Below are 23766 nucleotides of genomic sequence, written 5' to 3' on the forward strand. Positions count from 1 at the left end.
TCATGCAGAGGTAACAAATAACTCCCAAATCTCAGTGGTTTAAAACAGAAGTGTTTTGTTTTGATTTTTTCTCTCTCTCATTTCACATTTCAAGACAATCACTAATTGCCTGGGTGTTTTACCCATCCTGGTTATTTAGAAACTTGGGATGATTAAGCAACCACTACCTTGAACAGATGTTGTTTGTAATGCTAGAGGAAAAAGAGAATTCAGGAACATTTTATAATTGTAATCAAATATTCAGCCCAGATGCATTCTGTGGCACTTCTCTTAACTCATTGGCCAGAACTAGACACACAGTCCCATCCAACCACAAAGGGACATAAAATCCTACCTTTCTACCATGTGATCAGAATGTGGGGAGAATAGGAAATATATGGCACACAGGTCAAATTACTACGAAAAGTTCTCATTGTGTATTCCGCATTAAGTTATTTAGTCTCTTGTATTAAGTCCCAAATCCTTTCTCTTAATTTTCTAGGTATGTGGCATTAAAAATTACTATACATTTGTGAACTCCAGTTTCCTCATCTATGGAATAACAATAAAGCCACTTACTACATAGGAATATTCAATAGTTAAATGACCTAATATATAGAATAAGCTACTAAATTACTACATTTGATGTTCCATAAATGCCTGTTGGATAAACACACAGTTGAAACACACGATCAGCTCCTTCAGACATACTGTGGACTATAATTACAATTTCTATAATTAGCATGATGGATTTATATGCTATTCACATTTACGACACAGACAAATGTGTTTTCAATCACATTTATGTGTACATATAGTTGTAAATGATATAAATATGTACATATATATTTATATTTATATCTACAACATTTCTATCTAATCTGACAAATAAATCATTTTCACTTTTTGCTCCCCAGAGACGATTCATTTTACAGTTGACACGCAGATATTCGGTAAACATGAGTTCTAAACATATATTTGTTCAAACTCAAAGTACTGACACCTCTCTGGGAAAAATGTGGAAAATAGCTAATATATATCAAGATCTATCATATGTATGATTTATTTTATTGTTTACTAGTCAATAAATATATTCAATACAGTGGAGCCTAATCCAAATAAAAAATCTTCTTATCCATTCCCTAAGTCTTACAGAAATATAGACATTTATATTCTTTGCAATTTAAATGAAACTTAAGTTTAAAAAATAACAAATAATAGGAAATTAATCTATGTAATAATATTAAAATAATTTATTTTAAACCTTTTATTAAGGATTGCTCTGCTGATTTTACTCTCACAAACAGAACAAATTATACCTAATTAATTATTAATTACAACAAACTATATAATATATTATGTATCAGATATATATATGATTTCAGCCTTATTCTAGTCAGCAGATGGGATCATTCATTCCATATACATTTATTAAGTGTTGACTATGTGCCAAACACAATTCTAGGTGCTATGGTACAGCAAGATGAATAGTAGTTCACATCATAATGGAAGGGAACATCCAATAAACTAATAAATAGGACATGGTGAACTATGACCATGACAAATGGTGAAAATATATTTTAAAAGGGGAGAAAAGAAATGCCTGTGACTGTTCCATGTTTAATTATGGTCTGGGGAGGCTTCACCAATAAGGTTGCATATGAGCCTAACTGGAATGGGAATCAGTGGAAAAAGGATGACAGGGCATTTCTGGAATCCAAATAATGATTGATTCAAATAGAAATAAAGGCCATAGTGAGATGAATCATCAAGGTCTTGGGGAAATAAAGGTACTTCCCTGCGGTTGGGTGGGGATGTTGTTAGTGAGCAGAAAGTACTTGGTGAGGTTTTGGCAGGGACTTGTACACCTCAGGGTACTTCTTTACATGCTTCCACGCACACACTCACGAATGACTTTTATAGCTTAATCTTACCTCTGTCCTAAGTCATTTGAAAGTTAGGCATTACATTTTGCCTCTCTGCTTTTAAATACCAGTAATCATATATTACCTCTAACTATTTAGAGGTAAGAGCCACAGAGATAGAAAAGATTGGGAGGTAACTTTGATCATTTTGGGTGATTATTAGTGTTTCTCAAATAGGCTTAACTCATAGTGTTGTTTCTTTTCTTTAAAGGTTTACTAAATCTCACAGAAATGCATGATAATTTATCTTCAACGTCCAAATTTAATTCAAAATAGTTTGCTTATAAATGTACACTGACACATAAAAACCTGTGGTATTATATTTAGCAGGAGAACAATGAAAACAGCATAGCCATGCATTCTGCTGGTCATTTTTCTGCCACGGAGTCAATTAAACCATATCTATTACGATCACGGCACCAGGAAAGAAAGGATTAGAAAGGCATAGTCTCTGACCTCAAGACACATGACTTAGGGTAGACAAACAGCACAGAATACATATTCACTGCTATGTAACAAAATGAGCCAATATATTGTATTAATAATATCTTTTGAGAGTGTTCATAAGGGGGTTATTATTTCTATGCTTTGGACTAGGATAAAACTGATTGTTTGTCTATGAGGTAGAGGACACAAATGATAACTGAAAGATAGTGGAACAAGGTCAATTCTCCAGCTGCATTTATCCAGAAACTTACTTTTACATGTGACTAAATTTCAACAATGATTTTTGACACTGAAGTATATTTTCATATTTTACTTATTTTATATTTTCTGGCTATTAAACCTATATTGCATGTTACCCTAGTCAATTAATATACTTAATAAATGTAGGCATTCATAAAATCCCTTAACATTTCTAAAAATCTTGATTTTTCATATATCAAATGAAAAAGGTACATCTTTATAAGATTGTTTTGGAGATTAAATAAAATACTACATTTAAGAGATTACCCTATGGTCTGGCACATAAAACTTCCAGTCAAGTTTAGCGATTTTTTCAAAACATTACAAAAGTATGGAAGAATTTCAGCAAAAACATGTATGCAATGCATATGGATGCAATGTAAATATATGCATATATATATGCATGTATGTATACAACACAGGTCTGAACTGAATGGGTCCAGTTATACACAATTTTTAAAATTAATACAGTACTGTACTGTCAATGTATTTTTTCTTCCTTATAATTTTTAATAACATTTTCTTTTCTCCCGGTTACTTTATTGTGAGAATATAGGATATAACACATATACAAAATATGTGTTCATTGACTGTTTATATTATCAGTAAAGCTTCAGTCAACAGTAGGCTATTAATATTTAAGATTTAAGGGTCAAAAGTTATGTGTGGGGCGCCTGGGTGGCTCAGTCGGTTAAGCATCTGCCTTCAGATCAGGTCATGATCCCAGGGTTCTGGGACTGAGCCCCACGTTGGCTCTCCGCTCAGCGGGAAGCCTGCTTCTCCCTCTGCCTGACACTCCCCCTGCTTGTGTTTCTCTCTCTCTCTCTCTCTGTCAAATAAATAAATAAAATCTTTTTAAAAAAAGTTATGTGTGGATTTTCAACTATGCAGGGGCCAGCATCCCTAACACCAATGCTGTTCACGGGTCAACTGTACTTATATTTATTTCAAGGTGTTTTTTTTGTTTTTTTTAAGACAAGTAACATAAGAAATTTTAAAATATATATTTTTTCCCATAACTAGCATGTCAGCTTTTGTCTTATTTTCTACTATGAAAATCAAAATGTATTATAAACTTTTAATTTGATTGAATAAAAAGTTACTTTAGTATTAAAAAGTTGCTCTATTATTAAAATAAAGCTTCATTAATGTAAGTACATAATCTATATAATCTATAGTATGCCTAAATGTCAATTTATTGTATACTTGAAAATATGTATCATAAGGAAGTGAAGTATTTCCCCAATATTAAAGAACTTAAAATTATGATTTTTTATGAAATTAAAATGTCTAATGATTTCTATAAATACTAATTCTTTGCCAACCTATATATCTCCAGATGGTATAGACATCTTTCTTTGTTTGCTTTATTGCAAATTAAAAAAACATAACACTTAATGTTTTAGTCTAAAAAGTTCTGAACTTAATACAGGAATAAAGAAACTATCTAGTCTATCTAGTTGATTAGGTCTTAACATATTTACTTATTTTTGTGTCTATCTATGACTTAATGTAAATTATAATGATTTTTTCCAATGAGCCATCTCTATACTTTGTCAAGAAATATTTAATTCCCCAAATTATAAATTTCCAAATTACTACCATTTCATGTTTTAAAATGTGCACTTTTATACGAAAATTATATTCTGGAGGCATATACTGAAATAAGTGCCCCTAAGTGAATAATAAAGCAGACACCTAGTAGTTCAGTTCATAATTGCTAGGCACTGTGAGCAAATTCAGAATGCTGACTGTACCTTGTGTCGCAATCTTCTCAGAGGTTGGTAGGACTGAAGGCCATATCCTTCTTCTTTGGTTGGCCTTCCTTCTGACTCCAGAAAAAGGAATCCGAGAACCAAAACAGCTGACCAGCACTTAAACATTCTTATTGCTTTTCACCTGTGAAAATTAGCATTGCAAGTAATCAGAAAATCCATTATATATTGAAAAAAAATCATCAAGAAATATTCAATAGTGCATGGAAATCTCCACAGATCTAATCAAAACTTGTGGGCAATTGCCAACTGAATCCGTAATAGGTACACATCTCCAAAAAAAGATTATGATCCCTTTGATCATAACAAACACTGTTTTTTTCACTCATACAGCCTTACACATTAAATACACAGAGATATAAATGCCAATCAAAATGTATTGAGGAGAATTAATTAAAATAAAGTTGAAAGAAAATGAAAAAAAAAAAACTTTAAACCATGGTTAATTTTCTAAGCACACATAGAGAGTACAATTATCAACATACTTATAAATCTTGAACTCCTCTTTGAGTACATTTGATGAATAACACCTAATAAAACTATAGCTATTATAATTCACTGGTGAGAGTTTGATAAGGTAGTCTTCTATGGTAGGCACTTAATAAACTGAGGTACCACAAAAATTATGCAGAGGGTTATACTGAGTTATGAATGCATTTTCCCAATACTATCTAAAAGAATATTTTCTAGAAAATTTCTTAACAAGTGCTTTAAACTAAAAGCCGTATGAGTCTGTCCACTGCTCTGTGTCTTTGAGTATGCCAGAGAAGTTGTAAAATGGCATAAATTTATTATCATATAAAATCTCAACCCTCTTGCAAAAAAAGAAATCTATACTTGGATTAAACTATATCTCACTTTATCATTTTCACCAGCATATCTTTCCCCCTATTGTAACAATAGAGGAGATCTTTCTCCCCCCGTCTACTCTGTTCTATACATCTGACTTCTTGAGAAACTTAACCAATTAATTAACCCTGCTAGTTATTGTTGTCTGAACTTCCCCACTCAGTTATTAACTTCCATCTTTAAAGATGCTCAAATCACCCAGGTTTTAAGATAATTTCTCTCCTCCACTTCCTGAATTTTCTGAAAGAGTTGTGTATCTCATTCTAGCTAATTTCTGAACCTAGTTCACACAATCATGTTTCTACTTCTACCACTCTATCAAAGTAACATTTCTTTGTTTCAAGAAGTTTAGTTGGTGTTTAAGACACCCCTCTCTTCCGTTTCTCTAGAATTTATGAAAACGTCTCAGTCCTTTTGTGGGTTCATCCCACTCCTTTGCTTTACCATTAAATATTATAGTTTATAAAATCTCATTCTTAGCCACTTACCTACTCTCTCCATCCAGCCAGACATTCAACATCATCTATGGTTTTCATTACAGCTACCTCCTGCTTTTCCCCAAAAGTTCACATTAAACCACTTTGCTTTTACGGAACACCTACACTAGTACCTCTTTTCACCATCCCAAAGAAATCTGAAAAGGATTTTTGGTTTCACAAAAAGGTGAGAAGAGAAAACAAGAGTTCTGCGTTTGTTTTGCTGTCAGCCCAGAAGCAGCATGCCTCAGGGGCATGGAGTAGAGAGTGTGGCCCCGCCAAGCTCCTTCCCAGGGAACTACACTCAGCATCTCAGCACCAAGGCACCAGGGCTTTGAACTGTGTCTGTAAGCATCTGTGCTTTATCTTGATTTATTTTTGTGCAACTGTTAGCAAGATGTGTCCTAAGGTATCAGAAAAGCCTAAGAGGAGTTATTTTGGGGGTCTGAGGACACTCAACAATTTCTCCGTATAAATTAACGGTAATCGCTTCTTTGTTTTATGCTCTTTTTGGCTTATGAAAGGTTTCATAGGAATGCTGTATTTTTGGATAGCAGGGGGAACCCTTATGTCATTGCTTCTCATCTGATCTCCAGATTAGCTTAGTTAACAGCTCCACATGTATATTTCAAAAACAACTCATGGTATACAAACCCCACATAAAGTCACACTTTCCCAAATTTTCATTCACCCATTTAGTCAAGCCAGAAATGAAGGAGACATCTTTGTCTCCCTTACCTTTCATATTAAACCTATCCCTGAGTTCTGTTAGTTCTACTTTCAAAATGTGTATCTCCTAAAATCGGTTTCTTTCCAGTCTCCAGTCACAACCCTAGTTCAAGCTATCAGCATCACATCTCCCCTAAACTGCCCCAAGCACATCCTTACTGGCCATCCCATTCATGCACATGCCCCTTGAATCATTCCCTGTGCAACAGCCTGCATGATCATGTTAAATGCAAAAATCATGATGTCATTGCCCTTGTTAATAACTTTAGGATATACTCATTTACCCTTAAGATAAAAGCCAAAATCCCTGACCTATCCTGCAAGTGCCCACAGAGTCTGGGCTCTGCATGTTTTTTCTCTTCCTCTAAAGAACTGCTCTCCAGCCACACTAACCTTCATTTGGTTCTCTGAACTTGGTCCATTCCCACTATGAGATTTTGTACACTATTTCCTCCACTTGAAATGTACCTTTCCCCATCGCCATTTATTGCCCAAAGACCTTCACGTATCAAACATATGCCTTAAGAATCTTTCCCCATAACACCAAGCCTGAGTTACATTTCTTAGTTACTCATGCTCCTAGATCTGTTTTCCTTAAATTCAGAGCAACCATTTGTAATTCTACATCATTAATATGATTATTTGAATAATGTTGACCTTCCTCACTACATTATATATCTCTCTTCTCCTTCAAACTTCATGAATACAAGGATCTGGTTTTGTGGGGGTATTTTTTCAGCATTATATCATCTGAGCCTAGAAAATTGTCTGGTACCTTTTAGACACTCAATAAATGAATGCATACATGAATGTCATCCTGCATTCAAGAGTAAAAAAAAAAAAAAAGATTGTGTTTTCTTGCATTCTGATAATATTGAATGCAATTCCTATTTCACTACCACTATAAAACATCTGAAAACTAAACCAGAAAACTAAATAATTTCATTTTCAATCCATCCCTTTGCTGTCATTTTGATGTATAGTCTAATACTTCTCTCAGAGGTAAATATTTGTTTATAAGACAACTGGATGGAATATTTTAAATCTGAGAGAGCCCAAGAATAAAGCAAACAGGACCAACCCAGCTGAAGGCATATTTTCTAAGGGTTCTGAATACTATGTTCCTTCAGTTGTCAAACAGGAGAGGAAGGAAAGAGGCATGGCAAAAACCTTGTCTCATTATGACAGGGTAAATGTTGGGTCATAAATTTCTTAAACTACCCATTTAAGGGTTTTTCTTTTTCTCTCTCTCCCTCTCTCTTTTTCTCTCACACACACACTCGCACTCACACACACATATATTCCACACAGCTACAGATATTTCATACAGATTAAATGAACAATTAATTTTAATAAGTGACCAAAATCTCACAAATCTTGGGTGAGAAAACTTCCACACATTGATAATTAATTTTTTTTATTTTTTTAAGGTTTTATTTATTTATTTGACAGAGAGAGACACAGCAAGAGAGGGAACACAAGCAGGGGAGTGGGAGAGGGAGAAGTAGGCTTCCCGTGGAGCAGGGAGCCCGATGCGGGACTCCATCCCAGGACCCCGGGATTATGACCTGACCTGAAGGCAGACGCTTAACGACTGAGCCACCGAGGCGCCCCCACACATTGATAATTAGATGAATAATCTCCTGAAATATTTTCTCTGTCAAAAGGCAATAGGCTAGGAATGTCTGCTTTAAGAAATTTCACTAAGAGTTGGTAACAACAAATGTTGGTAACAAGAAACAAACAACAAACATCAACATGCAAAGCTTCAGTGCATTATATACAACTTATTTATACAATTTTAATCTACTTCTCATTATTAACCATGTTTTTTATTGATAGGTCTATAATTTTCAAGTCTAAAATTTCTTATTAATACAAAGTTATACAAAAATTTAAAATATAAAAATAAAAATATAAACGTCTTATCTCAGCAAAAGCTATCAGACAACTGGAGTGATTTATTTGGTGTCACAAATAAAATGAAACAACTGATATTAAACGTCGGAGGGGTGCTGGGTGGCTCAGTCGTTAAGCGTCTGCCTTCTGCTCAGGTCACGATCCCAGGGTCCTGGGATCGAGCCCCTCATCGGGCTTTCTGCTCAGCGGAGAGCCTGCTTCTCCCTCTCCCACTCTCCCTGCTTATGTTCCCTCTCTCGCTGTCTCTCTCTGTCAAATAAATAAACAAAATCTTTAAAAAAAATAAAATAAAATAAAAGTCGGATATTGGGGCACCTGAGTGGCTTGGTTGGTTGAGCATCCAATTCTTGGTTTCAGCTCAGGTCATGATCTCAGGGTCATGAGATTGAGCCCTGAGTCAGGCTCTGCGCTAGGTGCAGACTCTGCTTGAGATTCTCTGTCTCTCCCTCTCCCTCTGCCCCTCCCCCTACTCTCCCTCTCAAATAAATAAATAAATAAAATACTTTTTAAAAAAGGTCAGATACTTTTTTTTCCCCCTTTGGGGAACTCTGATTTCTATTGCAGATAGGCATTGCGCTCAGCAGTAAGTGTTAGGACAAAAGACAAAGACCAGTTTCTGCATTTATCTTCTGTGAATGGCTACTTTGCAAGATTTTCTCCATTAAGATATTACTAAGAAAAATAATTGAATCCAATTATACAGCTATCAATTAGCAACCTAAATAAAAAGATACACTTCTTGATGGATGCTCAGAAAATAATTATCATTTTCTTATTTCTCTTCAGCTACAGGATCCAAAGATGTCATTATGTCATTATTATGTCTTTAAAAGTTCACTCATCTACAAAAGGTGCTCTGGAAATTGTAAATCAGTAGTAATTGATCCCATGATATACTGACTCATGATCTCACTTTCTCAGTACTGTAACCTCTGACAACCTGTTAGGTTTTCATAATTAATTGGCAGTTTGTTGATAGCTCAGTAAGAACACTGAAAAGCATGTGACTAAAACAAACCAGCTGGAACAGATGGTGCAATAATGATCCTATGACTTTTCTTTGCAACCTCAACACTATATGGAAGCATCAGAAAACAACCTCGTTATTAACTTAGAGAAAACAAAATGTTTACAAATCTAAAAAGTATCTGCTTAACATTAGATTTAATAAAGTTAGACTTGAAAGTGGTAAGGGGGATGGAGAGAGGTTTCTCTTGTTCAAAAAATAATATTTTTCTTTGAATCAAGCTATTTTATTCACCATATGGCATAACATGCTGTGCTGCTCATGGCGGTAGGATTTAGAGTAGTTACATGATTTAGTAGATTCAAATTTCAGGGATTTTGATTTGTTTACACATTCTCTAGAATCTCACCTCACTTGGGAAAACAAACTAAGAGTGCTAAAGTATTGCCTTAGGAACAAAATATAGCATTTGAGATGGGGAAGAAAACTGTGGTATCATACTTATGAATGAAAAGAACGTCAAGGTGAGGCAAATCCCCAACATTATCAAATGTTGCAGAGAAGTCGAATATCTGAGGGTTTCACCTGGAGTACCCTCACTGCCTCTCATTTTAGCCTAGAAAAATACTCTAGGCCTTCCGAGATAGCTCCAGTCCCTTCCTTTGTGAAATCTTCCCTGTCAATTTCACATGGACTTGGCTGCTCTCTGCTGCAATTTTTACATATCTCCCTTAAATGTCTTTTCACCTTGCACTGTTGATTACTGATTTAAGAAGGGTAACATCCTTATATACATATAGAAGAAGGTACATTAATAGATAGGACCGGTTCTATCACAATCTCGGAGTTTCTTAACTTCCACAGACCTTTGTTCTCTTCTGTAATAGGGAAGTGGCCTAAATGATTACTAGTGCCTTTTTCCTTTTTGGTATTCTATAATTCTATGAGACCGAGAAACTGACGTCTAACCTACCCTATGTCATACTGTATAACCTAAGCAAAACCAATTGCATTACTTGGGCCTCATCTGTAAGAAGGGATTTATGACCCTATATAGTCTAGCATCTGTACCAGATTATTCATTCTGAGTAGATTTATTGATTTGGATAAGGATATGGGGAAGAACAGGTTTGAGGGAGAAAACTATTGGTTTTTTTTTTTTGTTTTTTTTTTTTTTGAGAAACCTTTTGGTAGTCCTACTGGAGATGTTAAATAGGCATTGGATATAAGAACCTGAAGTTCAACAAAGAGGTATGGGCTAGATAGCATTTATAGGTCATCTAATTTAGGTATGAGATGGGAAGAGGTTTGAGAGGAGAAGAGGTCCAAAAACTAAGCCCTCAGGCAGGGTTAGTCAAAATAAAGGATTGGGACACCTGGGTGGTTCAGTGCGTTAAGCGTCTGCCTTCAGCCTAGGTCATGATCCCAGGGTCCTGGAATCAAGCCTGCTTTTCCCTCTCCCTCTGCCTGTAGCTCTCCCTGCTTGAGCTCTCTCTGTCAAATAAATAAATAATTAAAAAGAAAAAAAAAGAGGATTAAATGCTGCTAGAAGGTAGAGAAAATGAAAATAGTGAAGTTTTAATTTTGGTGAAAAAGATGCATGGAAATTTTCAATGAAATGGAATGGCTGGAAACCAATAGCTCTTATCATCTGGCATGCTATATTTTTACTGGTTTGTTTATTCTCCATTTCCAACCAGAATGTTAGCTCCATAAAGAGAGTACTTTGTTAATTACCTGTGTGAATTAGAGCAGTACCTGGCAGACAGCATGAGCTCAATAAATATTTTTAGATAGATAAATGAATGAATAAATTAATGGTGATAAGTAATTAATTTGAAATAGTAGGTATACATTAAGGGATTCTTAATATTCTTCATGTAATTGAAAATATTCATTAAAACTGACTATGAAATCAATCTAGAATTCAAGTTGCTGTTATTACAAAAAGCTTTTCTTTTACACCTGATCAAAACCAAGTTTCCAGTGGGAAGTTCCTGTGGAAAAACCTCCCTTGTCAAGGACTGACAGTCTTTTCATTCCCTTAGCTCAACTGAAATTGGAAAGACCTGAGAGACTAAAAGAAGTAAAAGAACTTCAGGCAAATCTGTCGCAGTAACTGTTTTTATCTTTTGACCCGCTTTAGCTTCATACCTACTACTTTGAACTCTGTGCTTGAGTTCTAATTTAATATTTCTCTTAGGAAAAATTTTTCCAAAGAATCTACTTTCATTATGGGCAATGGATTCTCCCTATCACAGAAGTAGATTCTTTCCACCTAGCAGTTGATTATCCTTATTAGAGCAATGCATTCTCCTAGTCATTATCCCATCTTCCAATGTTCATTCTCATAAGCATAATTAAAAACAATACAAAAACAGCTAAGAGTCACTGCCTTCATGTTGTAGGACTATTACTGGAGAGCGGCAAAGGAAAAACAGATCATGCATATCCTACTAAACATATTAGGACGGTATCTTATAGTACTTAATTATCCAAAAATATTTTTCTGATAGGTATTATTGCTTATATTGAACTAAATATAAAGAAAGAGAAACTTATCAGGATAAAGTGTCCAAGTTCAGAAAGCTGGTCGTTGTCAAAACTCGTGTCTGAATCCAAGGCTGACTCCACTCAAATCTGACCCATGGTTCTGTCATATAATTCTACTTTTAACACACACATAATGACGCAGATATAGAAAAAAAGCCTGCACAAGTAGTAGCCATACACAGCAAACAACTACTTACTCAGACTGAATACTACTGGAAGAGAGAATCTTTTGCTTACATTCACTTGGGATCCATGTAAATGCAGATACAACAGACAAAGGCAGTGATCATGAGAGAGCAATAGCTATGTGACTTTTATGTCCATATTGCATGGGTGAGAGTCTCTTTCAATTCTATATGGACACACACATAAACATGGAAACTTCTTTAGTTCTTAATCCTGTCTTATTGGTTCATATTGTGAAAGAGGCCAAAACTCTTAAATGTAATACTTTGTTGAAAAGATTATAGCATGTGCAGTTTGTTTTTTTCGTTAACATTTGAGATAAGAATAGAATTATAATTGTTAAATAATAAGAATTATGACCATTAAATTAACTTTCAAAGGAGGAGGAACTTTTATGTCAATGACATCTGAGTCATTAATTTGGATGAACAAAACTGTCCAGATTCTAACCAATTATACCTTTCAATAGCCAGCTTAATTTGAAAAAGAAAGAAGCTAAATATAGGTAAAATATATTCATTGGCATTTTGGAAGGACTGCAGTGTAAAATGTGTAATAATTTAAGCTTGCATTAGGAGAAAGTATTCACGCTGAATTCCATTTAATTAAAAAAAAAAAAAAAAAAGATGTGTGTACTCTGCTTTAAACAAATGAAAATCCCCCATCATGAAAAGCATGTTGGGTGGTAAATATTTGTTTTCCAAAACCATCTTTGCTTTACAAAACTATTTATGCTGCAGTTCTATTAACTCCTCTGGTGTACTAAAAACATTTTTAAAGTAAAAATTTTAACTACCACATAGAATACAAGATAATAGAACTGAAAATCATATTAGAGACCTAGTGTAACCCCTTCTTTTTATATGGGAAGAATATGATAAGCAGCAATAAGAACAGGTGTGTCCACGATGAAGGTAGTCATGGGCCTGGAATGTCACTGTCATGATTCTGAATATAGTATTTTTCTTTTAAAGAAAATGCTACAATACATCTGACTAGAATCCATTCACTATAGAAAGGACACACGTGTACAAATGCTTTCCGCGTCTAAGGCACTGTTTAGAAGCCACATCTCTTTGAACCCCAACAACTTTGTATTTACTACTCTCTAGAGTTTCCAAAAGCCAACAGAAAGGACATCAGCATCACCATCTCTATTGAATCATACCGCTTAAGTAGAATTTTCAGAATCGTTTTTGTTTTGTACATTTGTTTTTTCACAACGATCTTCGCTGGGAAGATAGTAATATATAGCTATGGTTAAAGTTATATAGAGATGGTTACAGCAGTGCTTACGTAATTATAGTTATACAGTAGTTTTATATATATTTATTATATATAAATATGTACTTTTATATAAATAAATAATTTTTATGAGTATATATAAAATTTGTGAGAGATATAGTTATATAACTTTATAGATGTTTATAGTTTTATATGAATGATTATATACCATACAGGATATGTATTTATTTATTTATTTTTATTTATTTATTTTTTTAAGATTTTATTTGACAGAGAGACACAGAGAGGGAACACAAGCAGGGGGAGTGGGAGAGGGAGAAGCAGGCTCTCCGCTGAGCAGAGAGCCTGATGCGGGGCTCAGTCCCAGGACCCCAGCTACCCAGGCGCCCCACGATATGTATTTTTTAAAGCGTGTTTGACAACCGTGGAACAGAATGAAACTTTGGGTCTAGCTGACTTAACCAAGGAATTTTATTAAATTATATAACCTTACGAGAGCCTGGACTTCAAATTTTAAGTACCGGCGCCTCAAACGGAGGCAGAAAAACAAGACGACATACAGTGACCCATGACTCATATTCAATCTCCCAAAAAAAGGTCCCCAGACTTGACTTTATAATACTTTCATGATTCGATAGTAAAAAAGTATATTATGTGTAGGCTGAAATTAAATTAATTCCATATGTCTGTTTTTCTGATCACCTTCAATAGACACTTTTAAAAAAATAAATTCTGCAATTATTTGTATAGTTTATCAGATCATCTACTGTCAGTTTCTTCTTCAAAATGAATAGATTGAAGTTATCTTAAAATGAATTTGATACTAATATTCTGGATTATATATGTTGGTATGTACTTGTAAAAGGGCAGCAATGCCCCACCTTGCTGAAAGCTGCAGTCTGTAACTCAGTGCAGGATGACTGGTTAAAAGCATGTACTAATATGACCAACATAGTGTGATATATCTTAGTATGCTGCACTTAGCTTTTCTGGACTGTAAGCCCACCTGGCTTATGTGTGAAAAGGTCAAAAAAGAAGCAACTGCAACATTGTTCCTATATCTTTGTATGCAATTTATTTGACATGTTGAATTTCTGACTTTTAGCCCATTTTCGCAGAAATCTGACGTCAAACAGGCACTTTGCTTCTGGTGGTTGGTAACCTGAAAACATTCATTTCTAAAAACTGTACCAAAAGTATTTTTAATGCTAAGCGGTAGCATGCTATAGCAGAAAGAACAATAGCTAAAGTCAAAAGAAATGGAATCTACCTGTGGCTGTGTTCCTAAGCTGATTTTCTTAACACTTGCACTCCAAGTCTCAACCCACTGTAATTCAGCTTCTACCAAACGAATCCACTGAAACTGCTCTCACAAAACTGACCACGTTACTTGACCTCTCCTCCCTCTAGCTTCACTCACACAAAATTCTCATGATTGCCCTTCACTTGCCTAGCCATCCTCCTGAAGTCTCTTTGCCCACTCTCCTCCACTCATCTGCTCTCTCTTACCTGATATCCCACAGGTTTCGTATGTTAAATTTAAAAAAGAAAAAAAAACATTAATCACAATGATAAAGTTCATTTTTTCTTTGTCCTTTAATTTGTATTCTCAAGAAAAATTTAAGGAACAACATCTGCATGTTGTGGCAATATAAACAGAGAGTTATAAATAATTTCCTCATTCTTTTCAAAGTAGGTACCAACTGGAAGTAATCATAGAAACTAAAACTAACCAATCACATTGATCATTCTTCGTTTTGTTTTGTTTTTTCTCCTAGATACTCTGGATGTATGTAACTTTATTGCACATTGCAAAATGTGACCTGACAATTAGCAATTTCATGTTACGTTTGGTGTGAAAGTCCTATTATCTTAGTTTGTATCTAAGTTGTAGTAAGTTTGCCTGACATAATATGAAAAACAATGCTTTAAAGTTTAAAAATAATAATATCTTATATGACCTTGAGGATATTGCCCTAGTTCAAGAGAAGAGAAAATCATTATAGGCTCTGTCTTCTGAATTCATTGCCTTCCACCTTGATGAGCACTTAAAATGTAAATTAAGGAAGAATGCAGCTCTTAGGATTGACTCTGTCTAAAATCCCAAAGGTACTATGTTACAGATTTTATTTGCTATTAAAAAAAATCATTGCAATTTTGTCAATGTCAGATTTTAAATTCAACCTATTCCATACGAAGGTTTCTGGCAGCCTGTGTTCTTTAAATCGGGGACTACATTTATTATTGTATAGGAAAATAAATCTGTCACAGTTTAACAATGAAGTGCTGCACAGGGAACAACTTAATTTCTTCTGTATTTAAAACTGAAATGCCATGGGCAAACTTGCCCATTCATTCAGGTCAGCTGAGTCTCAGAGGTATTCTACTTCATATTCAGAAAAGTATGGGAAAAGTCCAAGGATGCAGTCCACAGTTAGCAGAAGTCATGGGGACCCAGAATATTTTCCAGAACAACCTAATGCTTTCCCAGAAGGAGAGATCTGGGCCACCATGGTGTGGAAGGGAAAGAGGGAAAATAGGTTAATGTGACCTAGTTCTGCCATGAGGATTTTCACAAAGTTTCTCAAAATCAAAACCTATATACTTTCATGAAAAATAGAGAAAGCAGTGAGTAAACCAAGCATAAAGGTTAATTTCAGCTAAGTCAACTGAAGATGAGCACATCACCAGTGATTGGAACCGAAGCAGAGAAGAGTAGTTGAAACTTTCCAAGAAATTCCTAACAGGAATTAACAGAAGCTGTACTAGCGAGTTATGTGGCCAATGGTGGCTGGGGATTAAAACCCAAGTCATGAGCAAACACGCAGCAAAAGTTGAGTTAGTTCTAAGTGACATAAGAGAACCTGCATTTTATTTTATACCAGTGTTTCAAATTTGAAAAATAAACTACTGGTAAATGGTCAGATTTAAGAAAAAAATTTAATAGGTTTGGAAATAAAACTGAAGAAAGATGAAAAACAAAGAGCAGTAACATAATGTTTTATGATTAATAGTAAAAAGTGCTTATTGGATATTTATGGTGCTCCAGGCCAAGTATACTATGTGCTTTTACGTTCTTGGTAACAATCTATCAAGACAAAATCCATTAATTTAGGTAGACTGGACATGTGAATCCAGGCAATATATCCTTATCAACCTCCCAGAGTATACATCTTTTGAAGCAAATGTTTTGAGAAGAAAATAAAGGCAAGGCACAGGTACCAGTTTGATTTCTGAGAATTTCACATATGAGATCTTTGGGGATGTCTCCTTCTAATTAGATTTAGGGGCAAATACTTCATGGAATTTACCTATATAGAATTGGAGCTAACTTGCAACTCCATCTGGATACTGTCTCTAGTCTAAAAGCAGGTAACAACATTTAGTAGCAACATCCAAACCTCAGAAGGCCTGCTTCAGGACACTTGTAATTCCGCAAAAATCCTGTAACCCTGACAACCAATTTTTTTTTTTTTTTTTAGCAACTTTGGTTCTCCCAATTTTTCTTTTCCGGGTAATGAATATAAAACTCCCAACAGAACTGGCTGGGCTCAAGATTGCCAGTAAAATTTATCTCCTTTCTTCTGTTCTCATGGAATTAGAACCAGAAATGACCATAATGATTCCTTGCTGCTGGAGGCTGAGAGAAATGCCTCTCAAGCTTCTTTAATAAGGGAATCTATTGCAAAATGGCTCCTTGAACACCCGGAGAGCAGCCAAGAAAATACTGAGTGGTAGCTGGAAAATCTATCAAAACTTCCCTCAAGCACACTTAAATGCTTCTTTTATTTCATTACTTTTCTTGAAAGAGCAAGCTACAAGCTTGACTCAGCCCACTTACTGTCCTACAGTAAACACAAAAATAGCTGAGGCCAACCCCTAGGGGGCGTAATTGCCTATAAAGCTGAAAGGGAAACTAACGGGACATCGCTTCCCCTCAACTTTGGCTTCTGAACAATTTATTTTTTTTTAATAAATTTTCAATTATATTTTCTATTTTTACTTTTAATTTTAATTATTATATATATAATTTCTAATTTTAGTGTATGATTTATTGTTTAATGGTTTATAATAAAACTAATATTTAAGAAGAAAACCTCCCTTTCATAAAAATATTCTCATACATATATTTTCATGTGAAGTTTTTCACTCAGTTTTTTCATTGATCTGGAATTAATTTGGGGCCTATGGGGACTAGATTTTATTTTATTTTTCTTGTATTTTCTTGTACTTTATTTTTTAATTTTTTTGTATTTTATTTTTACTTTACTTGTATTCTACTCAACTAAAGTTTTGTGTTTTGTTTTTTTTTTAAGATTTTATTTATTTATTTGAAAGAGAGAGCACAAGCAGGGCAAGTGGCAGGCTCACCGCAGAGCAGGGGGAGCCCGATGTGGGCCTCGATCCCAGGACCCTGGGATCATGACCTGAGCTGAAGGCAGTCGCTTAACCAACTGAGCCACCCAGGTGCCCTCAACTGAAGTTTTTTTTAAGATGTTTATCTGGTTTATAACTCTGTCTTGGTTAAAGGTTGGGTTTCCCTGTATTGTGGTTATGTTTTTAAATTCTCCATTTGATTCTATTAACCAATCTATTCCTATGCAGATAGCACAGACTTTAATTACTAGAGTCTGAACACAATTCTTGATATACAGTAAGGAAAACCCTTGGTTCTTTTCTCTTCCATATCCATTTTTAAGTGAGCATATAAATTTCTTCATCAGAGCTCATTGTGATTCATATTTAAATGTGCATTTACCTCTAGCCTGTCAGTGCGATTTACTTTAGGTATTTACTTTCTAAGCAGCACATGACCTTTTTGTTAACCATTATGAAAATCTCTCCTTAGTAGGTGAATATAATAGTTTTATATTTATTAAGATTGTTGATAAATTTTAACATTTCTACAATTAGGTTTTTATTCCATTATGTGTGTGTTGTTATTTTTTAACCATTGTATATCTTTGATTACTTTTTTTTTCATACTTTCTATTGGACTGAGTGTATTTTCAATACACCCCCTTCTTTCTCACTTTATTTAGAAGCTGACGATGGATTTTTCCTGTCTAAAATATTCAATATAACTTTTATCTGAACAGCAAAAAATCTTAAGCTTTCCACATGTTTCCAAAATACAAGACGTTATATGAAATTAGTGATAATAATAGCTTCACCTTTAAGACAATCAGATACTAGATTATGCTTAACGTCAACAGTTAAGCTTCTGCATTTGCCATTTTTTCCTTGCACATCATACATTTCTATGGGTTTACTTCTATGTTGAGGTAAGCCTTTCTAAAATATTTCAGTGTGCGTCAATAAGAGGCAAATTGTCTTGTTCTTTGTGTCTTAAAATATTGTCTTGCTCTTAATATTAAATCATATTTTAGATATTTTAGATTTCAGGCTTATATTAATTTAATGTGAAGGCTTCTGTTAATCTAATTGCCATTCCTTTGTAGGGAATGCGTTCTTTTTTCCTTGGTAGCTTTTAACACCTTCCTTTCCTTGGTAGCTTTTAACACCAATAAATTAAAATTTATTGTTAAATTTATTTATTTTTAGCACTTTATTCTTGATAAATTTCTCAGTAGTATTCTACAATTCATCATTTTTTGTTCTTCTGTATAACCTTGTGTGTAACCTCTCCATTTAACTTTTATTTCAATGCCTATAGGTATGTTTTCCAAGATTTCAAATTATTTTGTCTTACATGTTGGGATTAGCACTGGTTGTTATACACAACTAATGAATCATTGAACACTACAACAAAAACTTATTATGTACTATATGCTGGCTAAATGAACATAATATAAATAAATAAATAAATAATATATATATATATAAAAAATAAATTGTTATTTTGATTTAATTAACTCTGATTTCATTTTATAATGTCTTATTATTTTGGGATATTATGCCTTCTTTTATCTACTTGATGTTCCTAAATATATGTATTTAAAATTTTTTCCATCCTTTTTCTTAAATCGCTATCTTCTGGAACATAATCACCTTCGTTATGTATTTACTTATTTATTTGTCATGTTGTTGGATGTGTGTGCATGTGTGTGCCTAAGATGAAGTGGATGTTTGGCTGTGTCTCATCCTACCTCCCCAGTCTAGTATTGGCTGCTTTGGGCTTCTTCCATGTTACTATGCTGAGAGCAGTGCAGTCAGTCATCAAGCTTGTAGCTAGCTTGCCTGATCAAGGGTTTTGTTTTTTTTTAAAGCAGCCACCTCTCTCAAGGCAAAACTTTATTTAATTTGCAGCACTGACCAGCCTTTTTTCCTCCATCTCAAATCAAAACTAACTCAATCCCTGAATTCAAACAATTTGGTTCCAGCACCTCCCAAGAATGTGCATGGAAAGTTTTTTCCCATTAACCCAAAGAACTAATTCCCCAGGGGACTTTACCAGTTCCCCTATATATCTCTGGCTTTGCCACCAACTCCTTCTGCTTAGCCCCAAAGTTATGCCTCTTCGATATCACCCTTTTTGTTTTAACTGCTATTATTATATGCTTTATGCTGAGGAATACCCTCACAAGATAAATAAGGAAATGGGTTTTTGTTTGTTTGTTTGTTTGTTTTTGAGTGTGCCTGAGGCATGCTCAAATGTAATCTATCTGTGGCTATTGGACTTGCAAGGATGGAACCAATATTAACTAATTATTCAGTAAATTAAAAAAAAAATTGAGTTGTCAAGAATTCAAAAAACAAATGGATCTCACAGAAATACCATTTGCAAGTCATTTAATGAGTACATATATCTTGAAACCATTTGGTTTTCTAATTTACTTAGATAAATTTAGTAGCATTTTCATTAACTTTTTCATGATAAAATTTAAGTGGAATTTTTTTGCACTATTAAGCTTTTAAAAATACAAATGTAAATCAAAATGCTGATGTATACATACTATAAGGCAACATAACCAGGCCTTCACTGTGAAAATCTGAGAGAGAAAAGAAATGCCAATCTCAATGGAGTCTTTTATAAATATTAGACAAGAATTGATAGATTATTATTCAATTCATACACTAACAAAAATGCTTGGGTGGAAAAAATTGATGAGAACATTTGAAAATCATGACTCTATTTGATCTACAACCATGGAAATAATTCAAATGATGCAATAAGGAGATTCTTACAAATTTCTTTTTTCAACATAACCCTCTATTTGTATTAATTTTCAAAAACTACAGAGCAAGTAATTAATATGCTAAATTTAATCTAATACCAACATAAATCTTGTCTCATGAAACATGAAAAACTAGAATTTTATATTTGAAAGATACATTAGAATTATGTAGTCCAAAGTCATTTCTCACAGATAAGGGAAAAGAGTCAGTATAATGAGCTGGACTCTGATGGTAATTAACTAATTACTTAGTAATATGTCCAGAATATTTCTAGATACACTTATAGGAATATGTCTAGACATAAAATTTCCTACTACCTAGAGTTCTTTATAAGATTTATTGAAGATTCTAATCAAATAACTCCATATGATTGCCCTATATTTTAGAATATGCAAAAAAGAAAGATATCTAGATTAAGAAAACAGAATAATGTTACTGGAATTTACTTTGTTCTGATCTAACAAAGTATTTGGTTATTTATATGCATACTTCTGTAATGGTGTTTGTAAGTTACATATTTTTCTCATTGTAAAAATGATTTTATATACAAGAGATTGGTCACATTTTGGCAGTATGTTACCTCCAAGTTAAATTTAACTGTAATACCTTATTGCTCAAGACTTTATCTATTTTTATGTTTAATTAAATCATTTATTTTGTTCAAATCCACATCTTCCATGAAATATAATCCTTTGAATATTATAGTGGTAACTTATTATCATTTGTATTGAAGTTTTAAGAAAATGTCTCCCAGAGAATTCTGTTGGAATTTAATATTTCCAAGTAAATCTCTGCAAGTTTTCATATTCTTTACAAAAATAATAAAAAAAAATTTTTTTGATGATACCCTTGATGTTGCATAGCAAATTCTTAATTAAAGCATAGTGATCAACAAACACATAATAATCAAAAATATAAAAAGAATATTATTTACAGTCTGTCACCGAGAAGAGTCTTAAACCAATGCTGTGTGATTGTGAAATTTTTCAAAATTGGCCTCAAACTGTATCACGGCAGTGTTAATAAGAAAGGGCATTTCTCAGCTCCGTGTAAAAAAAAACAAAATAAAATGAATACAAAAAGGAAAAAAAAAAAAACAGTTACCTTGAATTAAATAATTTAATGTAACTTAAATAATATATTTTTGTATAAATATCTTATGCAAGTGCTAAATTTAAACAAATAATAATTTTCCAAATTTTATAGCCTCAGAGATAGTGCTCAATAACATGTCTGCTATGAAGGGCAGAGCTGAAGAGCTTAATCAACCAAAACCATCAATTCCTTTTAGATCTACTCATCACAAGATTTAAAATGTGCTTTTTTTTTTAAGAGGCAACATGCTAGCACTGTAAATATATTTTATGAAGACAATACAGTGAGATTACAAACATGAAGCAATAGAATTCTAAGAACCTAGAGGGATAAGGTCCACACAGGTATTGAACATTTTTTATTTTCTAAAATCACCCTGCCATTTGAAGCAACAAACTGAAGGTGTTGTAAAATGATTGTATTCTGCTATCCCTGAGCCATTTGACAAAGAGTTTAGGAAAAATCATCGGTGTCCGGTCTTTGAGAAACTTTAACTGTGTATTCGGTTTTCAGAGTCTGTATGGGTTCATTCTTCAAAAGGAAGAATATACCATATCTGTAAGTGTAGCTTTACCTGTACAAAATGTTTCATCATAACTATAAATTCACCCTTCATCAAGTGCATAATAAATAGGTTTGTGGGTTTGAAAATTACAGTCTTTTAAAACAAGCTCAATCAAGCCTGAACATTGTAAGCATTTCCTATGCAACTGATTAGGAAAGTGCATGAACTAAATTTCCATGACCTATGTAAACCAAAGCTAATTATCTTTACAATCGGATTTTTTCAAATGACTGATAGTCTACATTAAATAAGAAAAAACTCCAAGGGAATCTGTTTTTGTTTCCTTCCTAGTTTTCTGTGTTTAAATAAGCTGTGTCAGCTCAAGAAGAACTATAGAAAAAGCCCTCCCAGATACGTCAAGGCCTACATAGTTAAAAAAATATTTTAATAACAATAGCAAACATTTGTTAATTACTTATTGCAGGCTTTACGTTAAGTAGGTTATATATGAACAATTCAATTTTATGTTATAGGAAAACAAAACAAAACAACTTAGACTGATGTGTAGTGATTTGTCCAAGATGACTACACTAATGAAAGATCTATATCCTTGTTACTCATGATAACCAAAAATCAAGCGATTCTAATTATCAATTCACTATGGAACAGGCACTGGCCATATACTTTTAAATCCACCTTACCAATATTTCCATAATATAAATATGGCATGAAGCATTAAATATAGGTAAGTAATTGTTCATTGAACATATTTCCCTGCTTATTTATATGTTTTATTCCCTTAGACATACATATTACTCTGTGTTAATATATGCATGTCAATCCTACCATTGTGGTAACTTTAAGCCATGTTTCTCATTACATATATGAATCACATTAAATGGAAAAGGAAACTACTTTTTTTTTTTTTTTAAGATTTTATTTATTTATTTGACAGAGAGAGAGACAGCGAGAGCGGGAACACAAGCAGGGGGAGTGGGAGAGGGAGAAGCGGGCTCCCCGCTGAGCAGGGACCCTGATGTGGGGCTTGATCCCAGGACCCTGGGATCATGACCTGAGCCGAAGGCAGACGCTTAACAACTGAGCCACCCAGGCGCCCAGGAAACTACTTTTAAATATCATTATTATATCACAGAGCCACATTTTCTAGTGCAAAGACTTATCTCCTATGTAAATACATCATTTGAATTAGAATACAACTTGCATTATGCTCACTGCAAATGTGGTGATCCAATGGGCTTACATACCATTGTCTGCCATGTTAACCATAATATAATCCCACTAGAAGATTTAAGAATGTACCTAAACAAGCAGGAACACATTACTGCACAGTCACTCCTTAAATAGAATTAGAATCTCAGATATCATCTGGGTAATTTAAGTAATCATGGGACATGATTTCTCACTGGAGAGATCGAGTAGGATGTTCTGTTATTTGTGGGCTAGTAGAGCTCTATGAATATTTTATAGCAAATGAATGAATCCACTACAATACTTGTTTGCACTCAGTGAAAAAAATATAGATTGTGGTTATAACAAGGTCACATTGTTTAATGTCAAAAACAACTAAATTTTAGAATGTGGGACTCTTTGGCCACTGAAGGACAGTTCATTTGATCTTCTCTAAAGCTGGCCATCTGGTGGCATCATTTCAAATTGAAGTCATGTTCCAAAAGATGGACTGTGATTCTCTGAGGATGTGGCTAAGCCATTCAAC

The 23766-nt window shown here is 33.9% G+C and overlaps 1 protein-coding gene across 4 annotated transcripts in view; it reads right to left on the bottom strand.

Moving 5' to 3' along the window:
* FSTL5 (follistatin like 5) overlaps window positions 1–23766 on the bottom strand; it is a 726034-nt gene that overhangs the window by 674462 nt on the left and 27806 nt on the right. For all 4 annotated transcript variants that reach the window (XM_032413109.1, XM_032413108.1, XM_032413107.1 and 1 more), the window contains exon 2: window positions 4349–4490. In XM_032413109.1, the coding sequence (XP_032269000.1) occupies window positions 4349–4474 (126 nt within the window). In that variant the 5' untranslated portion in view covers window positions 4475–4490. The remainder of the gene's footprint in view (window positions 1–4348; window positions 4491–23766) is intronic.

Source organism: Phoca vitulina, unplaced genomic scaffold (genome assembly GCF_004348235.1).
Source record: "Phoca vitulina isolate PV1807 unplaced genomic scaffold, GSC_HSeal_1.0 scaffold14, whole genome shotgun sequence".
Lineage (NCBI taxonomy): Eukaryota > Metazoa > Chordata > Mammalia > Carnivora > Phocidae > Phoca > Phoca vitulina.